Raw genomic sequence first — 18,091 nt, 5'->3', positions numbered from 1 at the left:
TGCCAGCCTGCACAGCTCTTTCAACACAGTGGCTGAAGCACAGACAAGCAATTACACCAGGCTTAGGGAGGCAAGCTTTTGTTGCTCAGCTACATTACACCCCAGTAGGGAGAGGAACTGGCAGAGGAAACCAATGGAGCAGCAAAGAGACCCTGGCAGCGGGGAAAGGATAGTAAGAGGGGGTAGAATGAGAACAAAAGGCATCAGTGCAGACTAAGGACTGAGAAGAGGCGGAGGAGAGCGTTGTTACAAAACGGCACCTTTCTTGGCCAAAGAGCAGCTTGTTTTCACTTTTGGCCATGAGTGAGTGACTGCCACTTCATTTAAAAACAAACCTTGGCCGGGCAGGCTGCTTTCCTGGCATTCTGAGCAGCACTGTTAGAATAGCCGTGGTGGTATCTCCTTTTGCATGTGCAACTTTTTGCACAGCGGAGAGCACAGTCTTAGACTATGGCCAGGGGGTGCGACAATCACATATGCAAACACGGCTCGCCAGTTTGTGGGAGGTTCCCACACCCGTAGCAGCATCTTCACTGGAGAGATGGCTCTGGACACACCAGTCAGGAGACCCACACAGGTGCCAAGTGGGACCTGTTGTATTCAGAGGCCTGAGACTCTTAGTGGCCTAAAGCACAGCAAGGTTGTCCCCTTCTACTGGCCTGCTGTGTTTCAAGTTGCAGTTGCACACTACACACACCAGAAAGGGGATGCCTTCACCTGATGTGTTTGGTTTCCCTGCCAAACTCCTATGCGTTAAGTTGTCATCTGAGCATGTGCAGTGGTGCTCTCAAATGTACACACCTCAACTTAATGGTGATTGTGGCTTATGTTTTCAAATCAGATGGAAGCTGTTGTGAGGGAAAACACACCAAACAGCAGGATTTCTTTAGAAACTACTGGTTGTTGTTGTTTTGTTATTATTAGTAGTAGTATCAGGATTAATTGCAGGATTAGTATTAATTGATATCAAGCATAAAATGAGTAAATGAATGACATGTTACAAGGCGCTCCCTTCTTCGGGCTTCAAGATATGTGAGGAGGCAACTTTTTCCTTCCTTTAAATTTCCAAAGGTTCAAAACATTGGTAAATATGTAATTTTGATCTCTGCATAGGGAAGCTGTTGTGGGGATGGCAGCTTCATGAGCTGAGAAATGCCAGATAGGGAAAAAGTTAAGCACACAGTATCCCAAGCCACTGGCTTCTCAGCCCAAAGCCTTCCTCGCACAAAAAAAGCCTTCCTCACACAAAAAAAGCCTTCCTCACAAACCTTTTCTTTTAAAAAATGGTGCTGGGACTCATTACAGGTACTTGCATCTTACGTGCTGTTAGCCCCTACACCCTTGTGAACAAATGACTTGTCATGGGAGGCTGTGTGGCTGTGCTATATGGGATTATTATTCCTGAAAGGCAGGCTTGAAGTAGTGACTGTGAGGTTTACCTGGATCCCTGTGTCAGAATCTGTGTGGGTTGCTTGCAGCAACAAAATATGAACAGCCTCTTTGTGCCTCCCCCCCCTCCCCAAGGAATGAGAAAATGTGCCAAGTCAAGTTCCTCAGGTTTCTTTCACTGCCCTTCAAAAGATAGATGCTTTAAAGTTTGGAACAACAAACTTCTTTAAAAAACAAACACCTCACCATTACCCTCCTTTTCACTTTAAAGAAGCCTTGAAGACAATACAAATTTCAGGATGATTCTTTTCTATCCTCCTTCCTTACCACTGCTTTCTGTTGGATCTGCAAGAGGGCTGAAATCTCTTAGAAATCCAGCAACACATTCAGGGAACTGGATCTTCCAAAAGACTGTGCCAAAGCATTCCAATGTGCTTATTAATAAGGCTAAAATATGGGTGTCCTGTGGGTAGATCTAATTCCCTACACTAAAGAGACAAAGTGGTTAATGATAAAATGCGCAGGGAAGGCTTTCCTCATCAGCAGTGTTTCTATCATTTCATATTAATTTGCCACACACACACACACGCCAGCCTTTCCTGCGGGAGTTATTCCCAGAGAGACAAATTTTCAATTAACTTTAATGTCAGGCCAAAGTCCATCTCCACAGCAGATGAGTTCCCTTCATTTGGGGAGACTTTACAAATTAACACTGATTTCCCAAGCTATTATGGGAACGCTGTGGCCTTGTCAGGCAGTAAGAAAGAGGCCTCACTAAGGTTCTTCCCAAAGACTGGTTTAAAATGGTGACAGTGAAACTACTTCCATAGAGACTCGGTGGAGAAGAGGAATGAAAAAGTCAGTGTTTGCCAAGTTGTTAGAAAAATCACAACACACTGCAAGCTGAACCGAGGGAGAGCAAGGGATTTAAGTATCTAGGGCAGCCTTTTGCAAACTTGAGTCTCCAGATATTGCTGAACTTCAACTCTCATTAGCCCCTGCATGCATAGCAAATGGCCAAAGACAATGGCAAAGGCGAGGCTGGGATTGAAAGGTGCATGATTGTTGAGTCCTTCGCATGCTGCCCTGCTAGCCCTATGCCACTTCGCGAGGCTGGAATCTGATCTGAATGATTCACCCGGCAAATCATTCAGATCTGATCCCAGCCTCGCCATGTGGTGCAGGGCTGGCAGGAGGTGTGAAGAGCCAAATGTGCAGTGCTCCCCAGAAAAATGTGCCCAGGGTCATCGCCCTGGCAGCGCCCCCGTCCAACGCTATGTCCCTGAGTAGGTGTGGTGCAGTGGTATGTACAAATGAGGTCTAATCGCCTTGCTAATTCACAAATGGTAGTCACAACAGCGGTATTATTCTGTAGGAGAATTTTGCGCATTGCACATAAATTGATACAGGACCACTTATAATGAAATTTGAGTCTTTTAGACGCATCACAGTAAATTTCTGCACACAGTTGATTTTTCTTTTACTTCACAAAATAAGTTTTAGATTGCAGATTCACAACAGAATAGTTTTGTGACAGCTGAACAGTTTTACTGACCAATCCTGGTCAGTGGGCTATAGAGTAAGGATGAAGTTTTCATTCGTTGAAAAATGGATGAAAAATAAAACTCTAAGCTTCAAATTTCATTTTAGTATTTGAACAGCTCTACCTATATAGGCTGACAGCGACAATTGCCTAGGGGTCCATAGTCTCACAACTCATGCTTACTGGAAGTCATTGACTAAAATGGGTTTCCTTTTACCTCTTCCGCCACAGTCTTATACTATACCTTTGGTGTCTTCATCCTCAATGGTGGTGTTTGTGCTCTCTGAAGATTCCTGGAGAAAGAACGGAGAGGACAAAAGCAAAATAAGATGCACCCAAATGGCTTCCCCCCCCAGAAAAATCCTGACCGGTAACCCATCACCCAGGTTCTACCTCAACAGGATCAAACACTGCAAAGGGACAAAAACCAGGTAAGCATCAGATAAAAGCACTTGTCAGTAACCACAGATTTTGCTTTGTGACTGTAATACTTGTCTTGACTTTGAAACCACAACTGAGCCGGAGGTCCGATTGTGAAGAATCTTGCAGGAGTGAATTCACTAGTATTCCACTGCACTACTATCAGGAGTGAGAGGCTTGACATCTCCTACAGCTAGCAGGGGGCAAGAAGGGCTGTGTAAGGAGTGAAAGACACCATGTTGACTACAGTTGGGAGAGGAATGTACAAATTAACAAAGAGAGGGAGCTAGGATGAGAGAGTGAGGGAGATTGTGCAGGAGTGAAAGAGACCACATTGACCGCATAGTAAAGAAAGAAATGTACACTCAAACAGAGAGGGCTGCCAAGAACCACATGGACCGCCAAAGGCTGACACACACCTCTTTCCATAAACAGCCAACTGGTACACAGATTAACACAGAGAAAGGGAACCATTTGCTTCTCATCAAGACAACTCTGGTAGCTGGACTGCAACCACCAGTTCATCCCACCAGAGACATATTGCAAACAATATTAAACAGCAGATTGACCAAGGCCGTGCCAGCCATTTGGTCTCCTGTAACCGAACAGTTCCAGCAAAGCCATATAAGATGGCCTTTCCTTCACGGCTGCTTGGACTGGTGCAGCTTGCAGATCTGCTAGAGGAGAAGTTCCATGGAGAACCTTTCGCTAGAAAATGGAATTAGGTTCTCAGTGCTCTTGGGCTTCAACTATCCTTCTGCTCCAGCCGTTCCTGTTTAGAAGGATCCCCATAGGGGAGGATGCTGCTCTGAAGGAATTACTTTCAGCCCTGCTCTCCACACCTCAGAGTGATTCCCCAAAACAGGGAGGGCTGGAACATGTTGAGAGGCCCAACATTATCAGCATTGAGGAAGACAAAGGACACTCACCATTAACTGAACGCTGGAACTGGACTTTCTTTTCTGGAAAAACAAGGAGAAGAGATAGGACAAGAAGAGACACAGAGTGAGAAAGAAGGAAGAGAGCAGAACATGGGACACAGTGGGTCCTAGGACACCTTTTTGCGATCCTACTAGAAAGGTGAAGAGTTTGTGAATAAATCTGATGCTTAATGCCAAAGAGAAGTCAAAACTCTCACAATGCAAACCATGCCAATCTAACTTTCCAGCACAATTAACAAATCCATCAGCCTTGTCCACTATTCTATGTTTGGACCCACAGATGTCTGCATCCCTATGAACCTTAATATCCTGACCCAGGGCAGGGCTCCACCTTAACATCTCTCCTGCCATTTTCTAATCCAATCCAACAAAAGATTTCCAAGCTGAAGAGAATCATGTTTTGAGATCTGTAAATACTAGTCACCAAGCTAAAACTGCCACACCAACTTAACTTGTGGACACAACAATATCTGAATACAGCCCTCCGCAAATGAAATGCTATACTTTTCCAACCCTCCTTGCCACTGTGACTTTGCATCATTCTACTTGTGGCAGCAAAAAGCTGGAGACATTAAATACTGGAATTGTTCACTTTGAATCCTAAAAGAATAAAGCCAGAAGAAATCCAAATGATCCTCTACTGCACCGAATGAGGATGGGCATTTTACATCTATAGCATCTCTGAAAGCCTTCATAGACAGTTACACTACTGCTGAACAGTCTTGTTATTCACTAATCTAAATCTGCATTCTCACTGTGATCGAAATTTGTTGCTTCTCATCCTGTCTTCAGTGATCACTCTTCTAAGGTCATGTCTGCACATCATTTTGGCATGATAATTCAGGTACCAGTAAAGCACTTAAAAGTCTTCACTATCCACACTAAGATGCAAGCATCTTGCCATTTGCAATGGTTATGAGATAATATCAGTGTTTGTTTGGAGTAGCCCAGTTATAATGCTGTACATTGCACCAAATCAGAGTGGGGGTTGTTTAGGTGGGATGTGAATACCGATATCAGAGCTAGGAGAGGCTTGCTAGGGCATGAAAAATACAAATGAAGTAGATGATGGTCAAACTTTGAGCCAAGTGACGCCCTTTTTCTAGATTTGTTCAAGTGCAGCAACAAGTATCTGGGTGAGAAGAAACAGAACAGTGTGCAGGAATGTGCTATCACATAGCTTTCACCAGGGATTTCTTTTAAAAGTGTGATAAAACCTTGAGAGAATGACTGAAACCACAGGCAAACTGCAATGTTTACATGGACTATGACTGCAGTTTTTAGGAGTGGAAAGTCTGATTCATATAATCCCAGCATTGTACCAAAGGTGGTAAATCAACACAATGCCAAATGGTGGAAGTGAGTTTATTTGCATTGCAGACATGACCTAAGCAGCTCCTTCTACGCCTCAAAGTAATACTGAACAGCTCACAGAAGAAATCCTGCAAATAATTCAAGATTTAAGACTTTTGTCTTTTGATTCTTGATGAGCTTCTCTCAACACAGCGCTTTAATGTACATCAAAAGAGAGGCACATCATGTCAGATTCCTAATTATCACTCAAAAGAGTCTTGAATAAGTTCTCTATTTGCTATCCCACAAATCCATTCTTGGCTTCTTCTTGCCTTCTCCACACTACTTCTTTCTGTCCTGTAGATGAAACTTGGAAAATGGATCTAGATGAAATCCAGAAAATGCAGCATCTAAACAGGCTCACCATAGGCATAGTGTAGAAGCCTCCATCCTAATCTTCTTCACTATTATTTATTTAAAAAGGTATCAAAACTGCATATATCTGGTGAGATGAAATGCGTTCTATGAGCTACAGTAGAACGAGCCCATTGGCACTTGGCGATTCTGACTGCTTTATTTCATCATATGATATCCTCAGCTAGCCCTCTACAGCTTCTTCTCCAAAGCCAACCAAAAGACAGAGAACAGACTCTACTACAACTCTTAGATTTGGTACTTAAGCTATATATGATGGAGGTAGCTAGGCTCAGATGCATGGTGGCTCCACTGAGAACATACCAAGAACCAAGAACTGTCTAGGAAACCTTACTGGACGGTAACTGTAGAAGCAATTGACGCAACATGACGCAACACAAAAGTGGTGACCTTATTAAAGTAGGACGTACATACAATAAAAGGATGCAACACAGGGCAGTGACTTTATTAATTTAGGATGTAACAGGATGTGACATGGGGCAGTGATTGCATTAATTAACAATGTAACAGGATGTGACACAGGGCAGTGAACTTGTTGAGTATCCACTGGTTACAAGAGGGGCAAAGCCTCTTCTCTCAATAAACTATTGGTGAAAGGGGTCCGTTGTCCTTTCTACTCTCCATGGATAGCATGTTTGCAGAGGTGGCACATAAATATCTACTTTTTCACTAAAAGGTGTAGCCAAAGTAGGGGGTAATATCCTTTCTGCAATGGGGGGGGGGGTGTTGCCATTACCATGTTACTTCAAACACAGTAGGTAGGTTCTTTCTGTTAACATGAACTGGTTAAACCAGAGAGTTTCATCAGAAAGGCAAGCTAACCATGAGATCGTGAACTAGACCCCACAATTTGTAATGCCAACAGCCATCTCCTTCTACAGAGGGGGATATCAAAACCAAACAAGGTGAGGGGGAAGGAGAATCTGCAGCCAAGCCATTTGACAATTAAGCCAAGTGGGATTCCACTGCTGGAATTGAGGTCTGTCCATCTGGGGTATTTCTGAAAGGAAATGGGGGTGAGATGACAGTGCCAGGAGTGGCTGTTAGCATAGGAAATAGGCAGATGGGCAAGCGTAAGTGTATCTCTTGGCCAAGGAATACTGTTGTCAGAATCTTCTTCATTCTTTGAAGAAACCTTTGCCACATCCTCAGATAGCCACCAAGTCTCAATTTGGCACCGTGGAAAGAGATGCCAGGCACCTGTCCAGAATACTCCAGTTTGGTTTCCAGAAAAGAAAATCATTATAATATCAGCACAAAGCCATTCTTTCAAACGCTAGCATTCAAACTTCACAAATATTTCAGAGCTGGAATGGATGATGTCACTGGAAAGAGCAAACCTGTTCATCCATTAATCTGCATCTCTGCCAAATCAATGAACCAGGTTTCAAGGCATGATATGAGTGCTGCAAACCCAAAGGGACCAATGTAGAATCAAAAACCTGGAGAAGGCGAGTGTGTTTGTGTTGGGGAGGATTTCTTGTGTCCCTAGTTCTGTTTTCAGTTTTAACCCCTTTCTCCCCTCCTTTTGGGTTGATGACAGAAACATCTATATTTTCTCATTCCTCCCAGGTTTTCAGTTGACCAGAAGATAGTTCATCAGGCCACCGTGGGAGACTCAGACTCAAATAAAACAGCAATGACCTATCTGAAAAGAAAAGGTGGCAGCTGGGCCCCTCGCCACTGCTCAGAGGCTCAGTCTAAACTGATGTCCACAGGAGCCAATCAAAGAAAGAGTCATCCTTGCTCCCACTCCCCATCCCATCTCCCTCTCTTCCATATTAAGTGTCTTTCAGTTTGTCTTACCTGTCACAGCCCCCTTTACAGTATTAAGAAATGCCCTAGAGCCAATTCAAATTGTTGGGCAGGGGGATGTGATAAAGCTCTCTTGGCCGATCCATAACACCTCCAAATTCACTCAGGTGTTGATTTGTTTGGAAGTGCTTCCGTGTCAAGATATTCCTTCACACAGAGATAACAAGCCAGGAAGAAGGCCTGCCTGATTTCTGAGGCACACTGTGGCATAATTCACTCCCACACAAGGACCATAGGAGCATCAACCTCCAGATTTCTGAATCAGTTGGACTTGTGAGTTGCTGTCCTCTTGTGGGGCTGTTTCACCATGGCCTCCAAACATTTGGATTGGCTCTATTTCCCTGAAATGACCGTAGCATAGTAACAGTAAGACGGTAGGAGAAAGGCACAAGCTTTTTTTCTCCTCTTTATGAAAAGAAAGCAGGAATGGGAAGAGATTATGAGGATATGAGTTAGCCAAGCAAATTGAACATGAGTCAAGGCATCCATTACTCTAAGCAGCAAACTTTGCTTAGGTAAAGGTATTTGTTTTTCCTTTTTTGCTTTCAGAATGTGGAAATGTATTTCATGATGAGAAGAGGATGATGCAAGAGATCCACTAATGCAAGGCCTTAACACAAAGGGCCTGGGCCACGCAGGGACCCATGACCACACAGTCCACCAGCCCAAACATTCCTGCCTTCTTGAGTACAGGCAAGCTGGTGGCTCTATGAGCCCAGGACTTACCTTGACGCCATCGTTCTTCTTGTTGCCACCACTTTTCCCTCCTGTGGAGAAAAAGTACCACGTCAAGAGGAACAGGCACGGTATCAGGGTCAGCACACTGAGAACCAGCAACATGGGGGGAGTTGTGTGAGAGCAGCAGAACGCAGGAACCGAAGATCACAGATTCAATTCCACCGCTTCCTCTGCTGGTAGCGAACTTGCTTTGCAATGATCCAGAGTTCTGGAGGAAGTCTCTTTCAGAAAACTATGCAGCTCACCAGCTGGATTACTGGGATCCTTCCCCGTGAAAAGCCACAGCCACTTGTCCTCTCGGACTCCCAAATCTTTGAAGGAACCAGCAGAATGGCCAGCGACAGAGAGAGAAGGGAGCTGACAGAGCATTCTCTGACACTTGTTTCCTTCCTGAGAGGGCTCAAGGATCCTTCAACATGGCTTACAGGGATTCAGTCCTGCCCTGTGCCATCACCCTCACCTCCTGGGCTTGCCTGCCCTGTTTCGCGGTCTCAGATATGAACGCTAATGGCTCAACTATGATAAGATCAGCGTGCAATTGCCTGCCTGCCTGCCTTTCTCACACTCTGCCTCTTTCGCTAATTTTAGACCCCCATGCTGGTGGGGTCATGTGCTACAATTATGACATCCTGACAGCTGCAGCCCACATTTTGACAATGATGAAAAGCAGACATCTTCCCCCATGCCTCCCTCCCCCATGACTATCCCAGAGCCAGCCTCGTCTCCTGGGACTGCAGCCCACTCATAATCCCTCCCTCTTCCCTCTGTTGCCTTCAAATAGATTCTGAATGCATAAAACACACAGATATGAAGCATGGCATAAGCACGCTTGGCCTGACTGCAGCTTCTGAGCAAAAGATGACCCGGATAACCCTACCATCAGTAGCAATCACTACTCTGGTTTTGGGCGGGGGGAACACACATCTGAACATGGAGGACAGAAAACTAAATAAAGGATCAAGTTTTGAATTCCCTGATTTGAATTTCAGTGGTGAACCCTTATCACTTTTAGAGCAGTCTCAGCTGATTAGCTCTCCTCCACCTCAACATTTTTTCATTTTTTAAAAGACAAACTTCCTAAGAGTGTCATGGTAGACAATCAACCCTAATTTCCTAGATTTTTCTTCAGTGATTTAATTATGTCCCCATTTGACCTTGTTTACTCCATTCAATAAGCAACCAGCCTGCATTAGCTAAGCATCTTATGTTATCTTTCCCTACAGTTTAGCATTTATTTATTTAAATTCTATCCAGCCCTTTCCCCTTCGTCCAAGTGCTCATTGTGGCTAAGTGTTCCAGCTTATAATATGCAGCCCCGTGCACAGTTTGTCACATGTGTATATTACACAGGTGTACTTCACTACATGTGCATGCTGTAGGAAGTCACAACCAATTGTGGTTTCACACTGCATGTACTCCATGTTGGAAAACCAAATATTTGTTTATTATCAGCTGTGATTGTGTACATACAGATGGCACATTATTTCCTACATGAAGCAGGAATGAGGAACCTTTTTCAGCTGGAGGGCCACATTTCCCTTTTGAACAAGTTTCTGGGGCCACATGCCACACTACTTCTAATAATTTGGCCACATATTAAATGTAATCACAAACAATTGTCCCCCTACATTTTCCAAGGAGCTAGTTTTTGCCATGTTTCAATAAAAATCTCAGCAGATGGAAGTCATCCTTGGAAGTTCCTCATAAAGTGCTTCTTGGAAAAGCCTCTTCAAATTCTGCCTACCTTAAATTAAAAATAAAAAAGAACAGCTTAGAAGAGGCTTTTCCTGAACACTGGCCTTTTGAGGACACTTGTAAGCAATTCCTGTGTGCTGGGAAGGAACCTTCAACCTATCTAGTACCTGTGTTCCAAAGAGGCAATCACAATTTTGTAATCCTTCTCCCCTAATATCCCCCCTCTCCCCATACGGTATATTTCGGGTGGAGCTGCACGTCCACACAATAGCTGCCTCTCCAGAGTACAAGATTAAATCTTGCCCCCGCCTTTTTTGGGTCATCCATAATTTAAAGCAAATGTAAAATCCTGCCAAATCAAGGTGATGCTGCGAATCTTCTGTTGTGTGAAGGGAAGAGGATTGGCAGCTGCACTGATCCACTGACGGCAGCCTTTCCAGCAATGTGTCACAAAGCGTTTTAGGAATGATTAGTTGTGCTTTGTCACTTCTTTGTGATCTTTGGGTAAACGATTAATAACTATAAACGAATGTGACGTGAGAAAAGCCACAAGTCAGTGCCTGAGTTAAGGACTGACATCAGCTTTCTGCCGTAGACAACTAAGCCACAATCCAGCACAGAGTCGGGCACACTTAAGCCTCTTGAAAGAAGTGAGTTGTGCAGTACTGCACAACCGTACATGTCTCAATAGGACTTACTCCTCACCTCCCCAGATATCTGTGTATGGGATTGCAGCTTAAGTGCACCTAACTGCGATCAATTGTAGTCCTGGTTGTGTATAATTACCTCCAAACTGTGAGCTTTTCGCTTTGAGTAGTTATCACAGCGTGGAACCAGGGGAGGGAAGGAAAGAGGGGAAGCTTAGTGGAGATGTGTGTGTGTGTGTGTGTGTGTGTGTGTGTGTGTGTGTGTGTGTGTAGAGTGGGAGGTCCTATGCATAAGAAGTAGTTTTCTTTCTCTTTCAAAATTACGAAGTGCTCACTTTTAAGTAGTAAACACACCTCAATACCTCCCACCCGTGGAGTGGAAGAATGCATGAATCTTATTAAGCCATATAGTAAATCCTTGTCAACTCTGTAGCATCTCTAACACACATTCTTTCCACGTTCAAACTGTGCTGCTTGGAGACCTTTGGAAATAGGTCTGGGGTGGGAAGCCTGTGATTTTCCAGATCTTGTTGGACCCCAGGTTTCATCAGCTGTAGCCAATGTGGCCAATGGTCAGAGGTCCAGCAACATCTGAGGGCCACAAGTTCCTGAAATAAGTAATATGTGAGCTATGTCTGGACACCAAACGTTTGAGTCATACTCCAAGAATAGGTCTAAAAGACATTGAGTGCTTTCTTTCCAGGCTGCCACGACAAGGAAAGCCTTGCTGAGCTAGATGCCCAGTGAAATGAAAGGAGGCTGTGCACAGAAACAAATCTTGGACGAAGTTCCTGACATAGCAGACAGCGACAATTCATGTCGTGAATATTTAGGGAATTTTAAAATGATCGTTTATACATCAGTACTCCCTGCCACTAGCAAACTAAATTATTTTACCAAGGCACTTGATCTATGCTGCAAATCTATGGATGCTTTCTTCTAAGTGAGTAAGCACCATTAAACACAGTTTACTTCTGAGAAGCAATGCACAGGAACACACAGATTCTGTGCCACTTTCCCAAGCATAACCGATAACAGGGCTGGAGCCCAAACTTAGAGGCAGGCTGCTGGTGCATTTATCAAGTCCATTTGTCAAGCTTCTTTTCCTAAAATGTAAAACCAATAGGATGGTGAAATCTGGGGAATGTTATAGAATAGGAACATGGTGCAAACAGACCAACCCAAACATCCAAAAGGTTTTGGTGTATTGGGGGGGACGGGACCTTAAGTTGTGCTGGTTTATACCAGGGATGAGAAACCCTGCCTACTGCCCCCAGGGACTCATGTGGTGGTGTGGGTAAGTGGTCAGGTGCTGCATGCCAGTTGGCATGGCTGGCACAAGCAGTGAGGGCACATGTGGTTGACAAGCTGCAGGTTGGCTGCCTGTGATTTACCTAGTAATAAACCCCCTGAGTATTAGCAGTGTGTCAGTATGAAAAATGAGAGTACAGTTATCAGTTCAACCACATCCAGACTTTGCAATGCCCTATTCCCCTGACTGCACCGCAACCAGGAAGACCCAAACATCATATTAAAATGCAGGCTATCTCCAAAGCATGTGATCTTCATCAGTAAATCAAAAGCCAACAACCCTGGATTTTTAAGCATAAGTCAACACATCCTTATAGGATTCCACTGCAGTCCCAGTATCTTGCTTTCCAAATTGTATCTGCTTGTACAGTCCTGAAAGTAGCAACCTGCAGGGAAGCTGCAGAAATGCTAGAATTTCAAGGCAACCAATAGGCAGCCTTGTCTACTGAGTAAAATCCAGCAAATGGATTTATGCATTGAGCAAGTCTGGGACATACAAATTGACCTTCATTCATGCCAAACCAACAAGGGTCAGAATGTAAATTTAAAATGCTTCTCCGCTTTTCTTTCTTTCCTGCATTAATGTTTAGCCGCAGGTAGAAATGGCAGAAGAATTCCAAAATGCTATCATAGCAGGGGTGGAGAACCTCTGATGATGCAGTTGCTGTTGGACCACAACTCCCATCATCCCTGACCATTGGCCATGCTGTTTGGGGGCTGATGGAAACTGGAGTCCTTCAGGATCGGAGGTTCCCCACCCCTGCTTTAGAGCCTTGCATGAAGATGCCCTGTGCCCAGTCTTTTCCAATGAGAGCCAGGGTTTGGGGAGCCTGTCACACTGGCCAGTCATATTAAGCACATATGACTAGCATCCAACATATGAAGAGGCAGCAAGTCAATACTGTCCTGGAGAGAGTTGGGTTACCTACCAGAAAAATTCCGGGTTGCTAGCATTGTAGTGAGGATTGCACCCTGAAATACACAAAAGACAAAAAGAAAACGGGGAAGCAAGAAACATCACTGGGTTCAGAATCAGACCCATCCCTTCCCCCAACCCTAGTCTCCTTCCTCTTAAAGGCATCTAGTGGAAAATGGAGCTGGCTGGGGCTCCAAGAGGGATGGCTCTTTGGCACGGTTCCAGGGGTATGATGAATATAGTTCGGAGGTGGTATTAATAGATATAGCTAACTGTTTGCAGAAAACAAGTCACTGGATAGTGGCTCAGGGATTTTTAACTACTCTGCAAGTTTCTCAATGATGGCAGCAGGGGTTTATTATAGCCACCTTATAGAGACTCAGTATCCTTTCTTGCAGTGTTAATGGGATTTCATCCTCGGATGAACAAGCAACCTCCACGCTCTGATGAGACCAGGACAACTGACAAGTTTCTAGCAGTCACTGATGAGGAATTCCCATTGCGTCTCGAGGGGAACTCCCCATATCTCATCTCCCCATAGAAGCTGCAGTAGCAGCTAGACTCTACTAGACACATCAATGATAGAAGCCCCCTGCCCTGCCCGAGAATAACCTGCTTTCCTATTGTTCAGAGCTGTGCCCAAGCCCCAGAATGCTACATGGTACTCCCAAACTTGATATATTGCGAAATTAAAAAATACTGGGCATTGAGAGACAGATCTATATACCGTATGTGGCATGGTTTGTTTGTTTTAAAAAAACAATTCAATTTTAGCACCTGATAATAAAATCTACCACATCTACCACTATTTCTACTACTATTACTACACATATCTGTTCTCACATAGCATATTGTCCCATAGATGTCAAAGAGTAGATTGGTCTCCTCACATCCATTTTATAGATGGGAAGACTATGGTACAGTACTGAAGTAACATCTTCAGAGCCATTCTCTGCAAGTTAATAAAAGAACTGGTTATAGATCCCTGCTCTCCTTTGCCAAGCATTTAACACCGACTATCTGTCAGTTACGACTGCCTGTTTTCTTACTGGAAAAGAAAACACCTCACAAAAGGAAGGGGCACTGCTGTGCATAAAACTGTTTCTACTTTGTCAAAGAAAAACAGGACGTAGACACACATATTGGCGCTGGATAAAGATGCCGAGCTGTACCCGGACATTCTCTGTCCACTAGCACAAGAGCTCTTGTTGTACTAAGGTGCAGGTGAGTTTTAATGTTGCGCAACAGTTAAATCCTGTGCAACAGCTGAGCTAGCAAAAACTTCTTGTGCAGCGGATTGTTCAACCAGTGCAACAAAGTTACAAGCAACCTGCTAATGCCTTCTCTTCCACAACAACGTTCTGCAGTTGGAAAACATTTCACCAGTGGAACAAGTGTACCACTAGGGGACTAGAAAGTGCCATGTCAGATACACCCTGCATGATGGAACTTAGCATTTACTCCCACTGGTTGCACAGGACTCAAAACATCCATCCAAATACAACTTTCCAAGTGAAAAAGGTCAACTGGGCTATGCCTCTTTGATACTCTTGGTCTCTCTCCTCATTTTTGTGGGTAGGTGCGGACACACAGAGCATTTCTCAATTTCCCAATCAATTTCATGAGCTAGTAAGAAGACATGTATAATAGGATTACATTAACATAATTGAAGCAGTAACAGATTACTGGAGGAAAAGTAAACACAAATCATTATCTGTTTCCTTGCTCAGTAATCTTATTAGCCTTCAGCCCTGAGGCTGGAAACTTGCACAGTATTCAAAGGAAGAATAACAGCATGTGGAGATATCCAACAAGGCCTCGGAGGAAGGTGCTGATGATAGCACTGGTGGCAATAAACTTCTTAGCCGATACTGAACTTTCCCCCTGAGCATAGGGCTGGCGGACAGTGATTTGAAAATGGTGAATTTGGACACTGATCCCAATTTCACTGTCTTGAAGGACGTTCAATGGAAATCAGTGGAAGTGCCCTTAAGGAATTCAGATTCAGTGATTCCTAGGAAGCAACTTCAGTTTGTCCTAGAATCCTTTTAAAAAAGGGTTTAGTCTAATCAGTGTTCACTTTTCAGGAATTATTTTAGTGGACTTTATCAAAGAGCAGTCCTTGACATGCCAAGAAATGGTGACACTGTAGGCAGTGCAGGCTCGAGTGAGCCTGAAATGGGTTGTCCCTTCTGCAGCCACTAGCATCTAGTTATACAACAACAATCAATGGGGGCAGTGGGGAGCCACTGCTCTACTTTATCCTTTGTCATTCAGTGCATATGACCCGAAGACTTAATTAAGATATCTAGGAAGGCCTTTGCTTTCTCAGCACAAAGGTGGCCATTCTGAAAGCCAATTTCTTGGAAGCCTCACAGCTTTCTTGGAAAGTCAATTCTTTGGAAACCTTTATGAACACAGGAAGGCAGATGAAATGGAAAACAGTCTGGTGATGTACACCCATTTCCTAGAAGACCACCCACAAGTCAGAGAAGAGGCATGGATTACCTTTAGCTTCCTTCTGGCATTGAACTTCTTCAAGCAGTCCACAGTCTCCTGCCTGTGCATGCAAGATGCCACGGTGGAACGGTGCTGTAAGGCAAAAACAAAGTTGCTCAGAAATGGAAGGGAATAGAAAATAGAGAGGTTTACTCCCCCCCCCACACACACCCTGCCTTTTTTTTTTTTAAAGCAACTTGGCTTCTTTTACTTGTGATATTCCTTGCTTTGCATGAACCCATATGTCCTAATCAGAACTTGTTCCCTGCCCACTGTAACCAGGTAAGATCAGTAAAATCTTTTGGGGAGTCTGTATTTGGAGACTCCAGCCTTTGCGCAGTGGGTTAGCCTAGATAACTCTCAGCTTCTTGCACCTTTGTGCAGGATGGTTATTTCATGGCTACACATACAAGTCTGAACTCTGCACCATCTCTGTGTCTCTTGAATGTGCACTCATATATTAGGCATATGTTTGAATTCTCCAAGCAGTAGAAAAGAAAACTTTAATGGTTTGTGCAAACTAGTTTTCCTGCTTATTCATTTGTTCCTTCTTTTGCTACACCAGAGATTCTGGAGATGGTTCATTAGGTTGATGGTGGCCTCCCCAGTCTGATTCTCTTATGCACTGGTGGCTCAGACTATTGTCCTTTTCGAGCACAACGGACATTCAAAGCAAAGACCTGAATATAAATGTTCCAGCCCCTTGGGAAGGAAACCCATAGTTTACCAATCTATGTAGTTGTGGCAGCAACACTTGCTAGACAGAAGTACACAAGTAAAAAATGTTCCAGGAAACTGAGGATATTGCTTTAATGATAAGCAGTGGGGTTTGGGGAAATCAGCCTATATAGGCTCCCTGATTCTGAGTGGATGAGAGCTAGAGTTATTTTTTTAAAATTAAAAATAAACTTGTCAAAGTCCTCTGTAACAGTTTTATTCCAAGAGTACAGCTGAGTTACAATACGGGCTGTGGAAATAGTAAAAGTGCATCTCAAACTGTTATTTCTATAGATCAGAATGACTAGGTCTGGTGGAAAACAGGAAAAGTGATTTTAAAAATTATGTGCTTTGCTCTCCTCTGAAGCTGTTGTTTTTTCCTGGGAGCCCGTCTTGATTGCTGTAAGTGGAGTGCATGAACACAGACCCTTAATAAGTGCCATCAGCAAATGGTTCAGTGTTTTTTTGGAGCCACATAACCAGTTGCCCATAATAAGCATATACCTATGGCATGTACCTCATGTGATACAATGCTTATTAATCAACATGTGAACAAATGATTACTCTGCTGTGCGTGTGCTACATAACTGAAATATATTTTGTCCCACTGAGACCCTCTAAAAAACATGCTTTTCATCCAGACAATCCACAGGATCTGGGCAGTTGCACTTACTGATATCCATGGGTGCTTCAGAGCTTCAGCTGCTGTGATACGTTTGGATGGGTTGATCGTCAACATTTTATTGATGAGATCTTTTGCTTCAGGAGTGACAGTATCCCACTCGGGAGAAGGAAACTGTAAAAGCAAAGGGACAGCACTACTCATAACAATATGATCAGGAGCTCCCCCTCCTTTTTTGCATCATGCAGTTTGGCCTATTTGCACACTCTCTTTTTCACACGATACAATAATGCGGATTTGAGATAGGGAAGGGATAAAAGCATCCATTTTTGTAGGAAATGGTCTCTGACATGCACAGGACACTGTCAGAGTTTGTTAATATTTTTACCACTGATTTCCACCCAGCAGCTTTTCTTAAAACAAAACAAAACAAAAAAAACAGTTTCACAAGGCCAACATTAAGGCTGGGTGCATTTCTTGCTAATCACAGTCAATACAAGGCAGTAAACATAGCACAGAATGACCACTGGGTGGGGGCCAGGTGCTGAAAATGCTCTGCCAAACCCTGTTCTCTGCTGAATTGCCATCCAGCTGCAGGTCTGCCAGTTTGTTAACACACACAGAAAAAATAAAAACATCCACGGAGCAGCCCTGTTGCATGGCCCATTTGGCCTTGGTGTGTACTGAGGGGAAGCCATAAGGCCTTGCCCTTGAACTGTCACAGAGTGGGGTGGAAGAGGTTGGCAGCTAGAAACTATCAGTACCTTGACCAGTATCTTTTTGGTGTGGATTTTCACAACTGAACTTTGTAAACTTGTATATCCTACGTTCATCCACTTGGTGGGTAAAGCTGGAGGAGAGCCAGGTGCGTGGCTGCAATTTGCATGTTCATTCTAGGTCGCCCCATTTGCCGTCTGGCCCAGATCCACTTTCTTTGTTCCCTTAATGGTCCATCACCCAGGCGATTGCCTCACCTGGAAGCTAGCCTGACTATTCCAAGAATTAGGAGGGGGGCAGGTATTAGAAAGGACTTGGTATACAGCCTACTCCCCCTACAAAACTCACAACACTATCAAAAGCCCTGCATGCCTTGGGATCAGGTACCTGAAG

General features: G+C 44.0%; 1 protein-coding gene and 1 long non-coding RNA gene across 4 annotated transcripts in view; one reads left to right on the top strand and one right to left on the bottom strand.

Annotated features, from left to right (window-relative positions):
* The window catches only part of CAMK2A (calcium/calmodulin dependent protein kinase II alpha), a 109,356-nt gene that overhangs the window by 8,105 nt on the left and 83,160 nt on the right, over positions 1-18,091 (bottom strand). For 2 of the 3 annotated variants that reach the window (XR_014004590.1, XM_081180761.1), the window contains exons 10-15: positions 17,033-17,155; positions 15,652-15,735; positions 13,157-13,199; positions 8,563-8,603; positions 4,282-4,314; positions 3,177-3,225 (exon numbers count right to left, since the gene is read on the bottom strand). Coding sequence is in view for 1 of the 3 variants with exons in the window: in XM_081180761.1 (XP_081036887.1) it covers positions 3,177-3,225; positions 4,282-4,314; positions 8,563-8,603; positions 13,157-13,199; positions 15,652-15,735; positions 17,033-17,155 (373 nt within the window). In the remaining 2 variants the exon portion in view is untranslated. The remainder of the gene's footprint in view (positions 1-3,176; positions 3,226-4,281; positions 4,315-8,562; positions 8,604-13,156; positions 13,200-15,651; positions 15,736-17,032; positions 17,156-18,091) is intronic. The other variant, XR_014004591.1, reaches the window with a different exon arrangement.
* LOC308579830 lies at positions 3,232-8,604 on the top strand. Its single transcript, XR_014004594.1, has 2 exons — positions 3,232-3,363; positions 8,386-8,604. It is a non-coding gene; the product is annotated as an uncharacterized lncRNA (long non-coding RNA).

The sequence above is a fragment of the Podarcis bocagei genome (genome assembly GCF_964188305.1).
Source record: "Podarcis bocagei genome assembly, chromosome: 2".
Lineage (NCBI taxonomy): Eukaryota > Metazoa > Chordata > Lepidosauria > Squamata > Lacertidae > Podarcis > Podarcis bocagei.
This window is presented reverse-complemented; position numbering and strand designations above follow the sequence as displayed.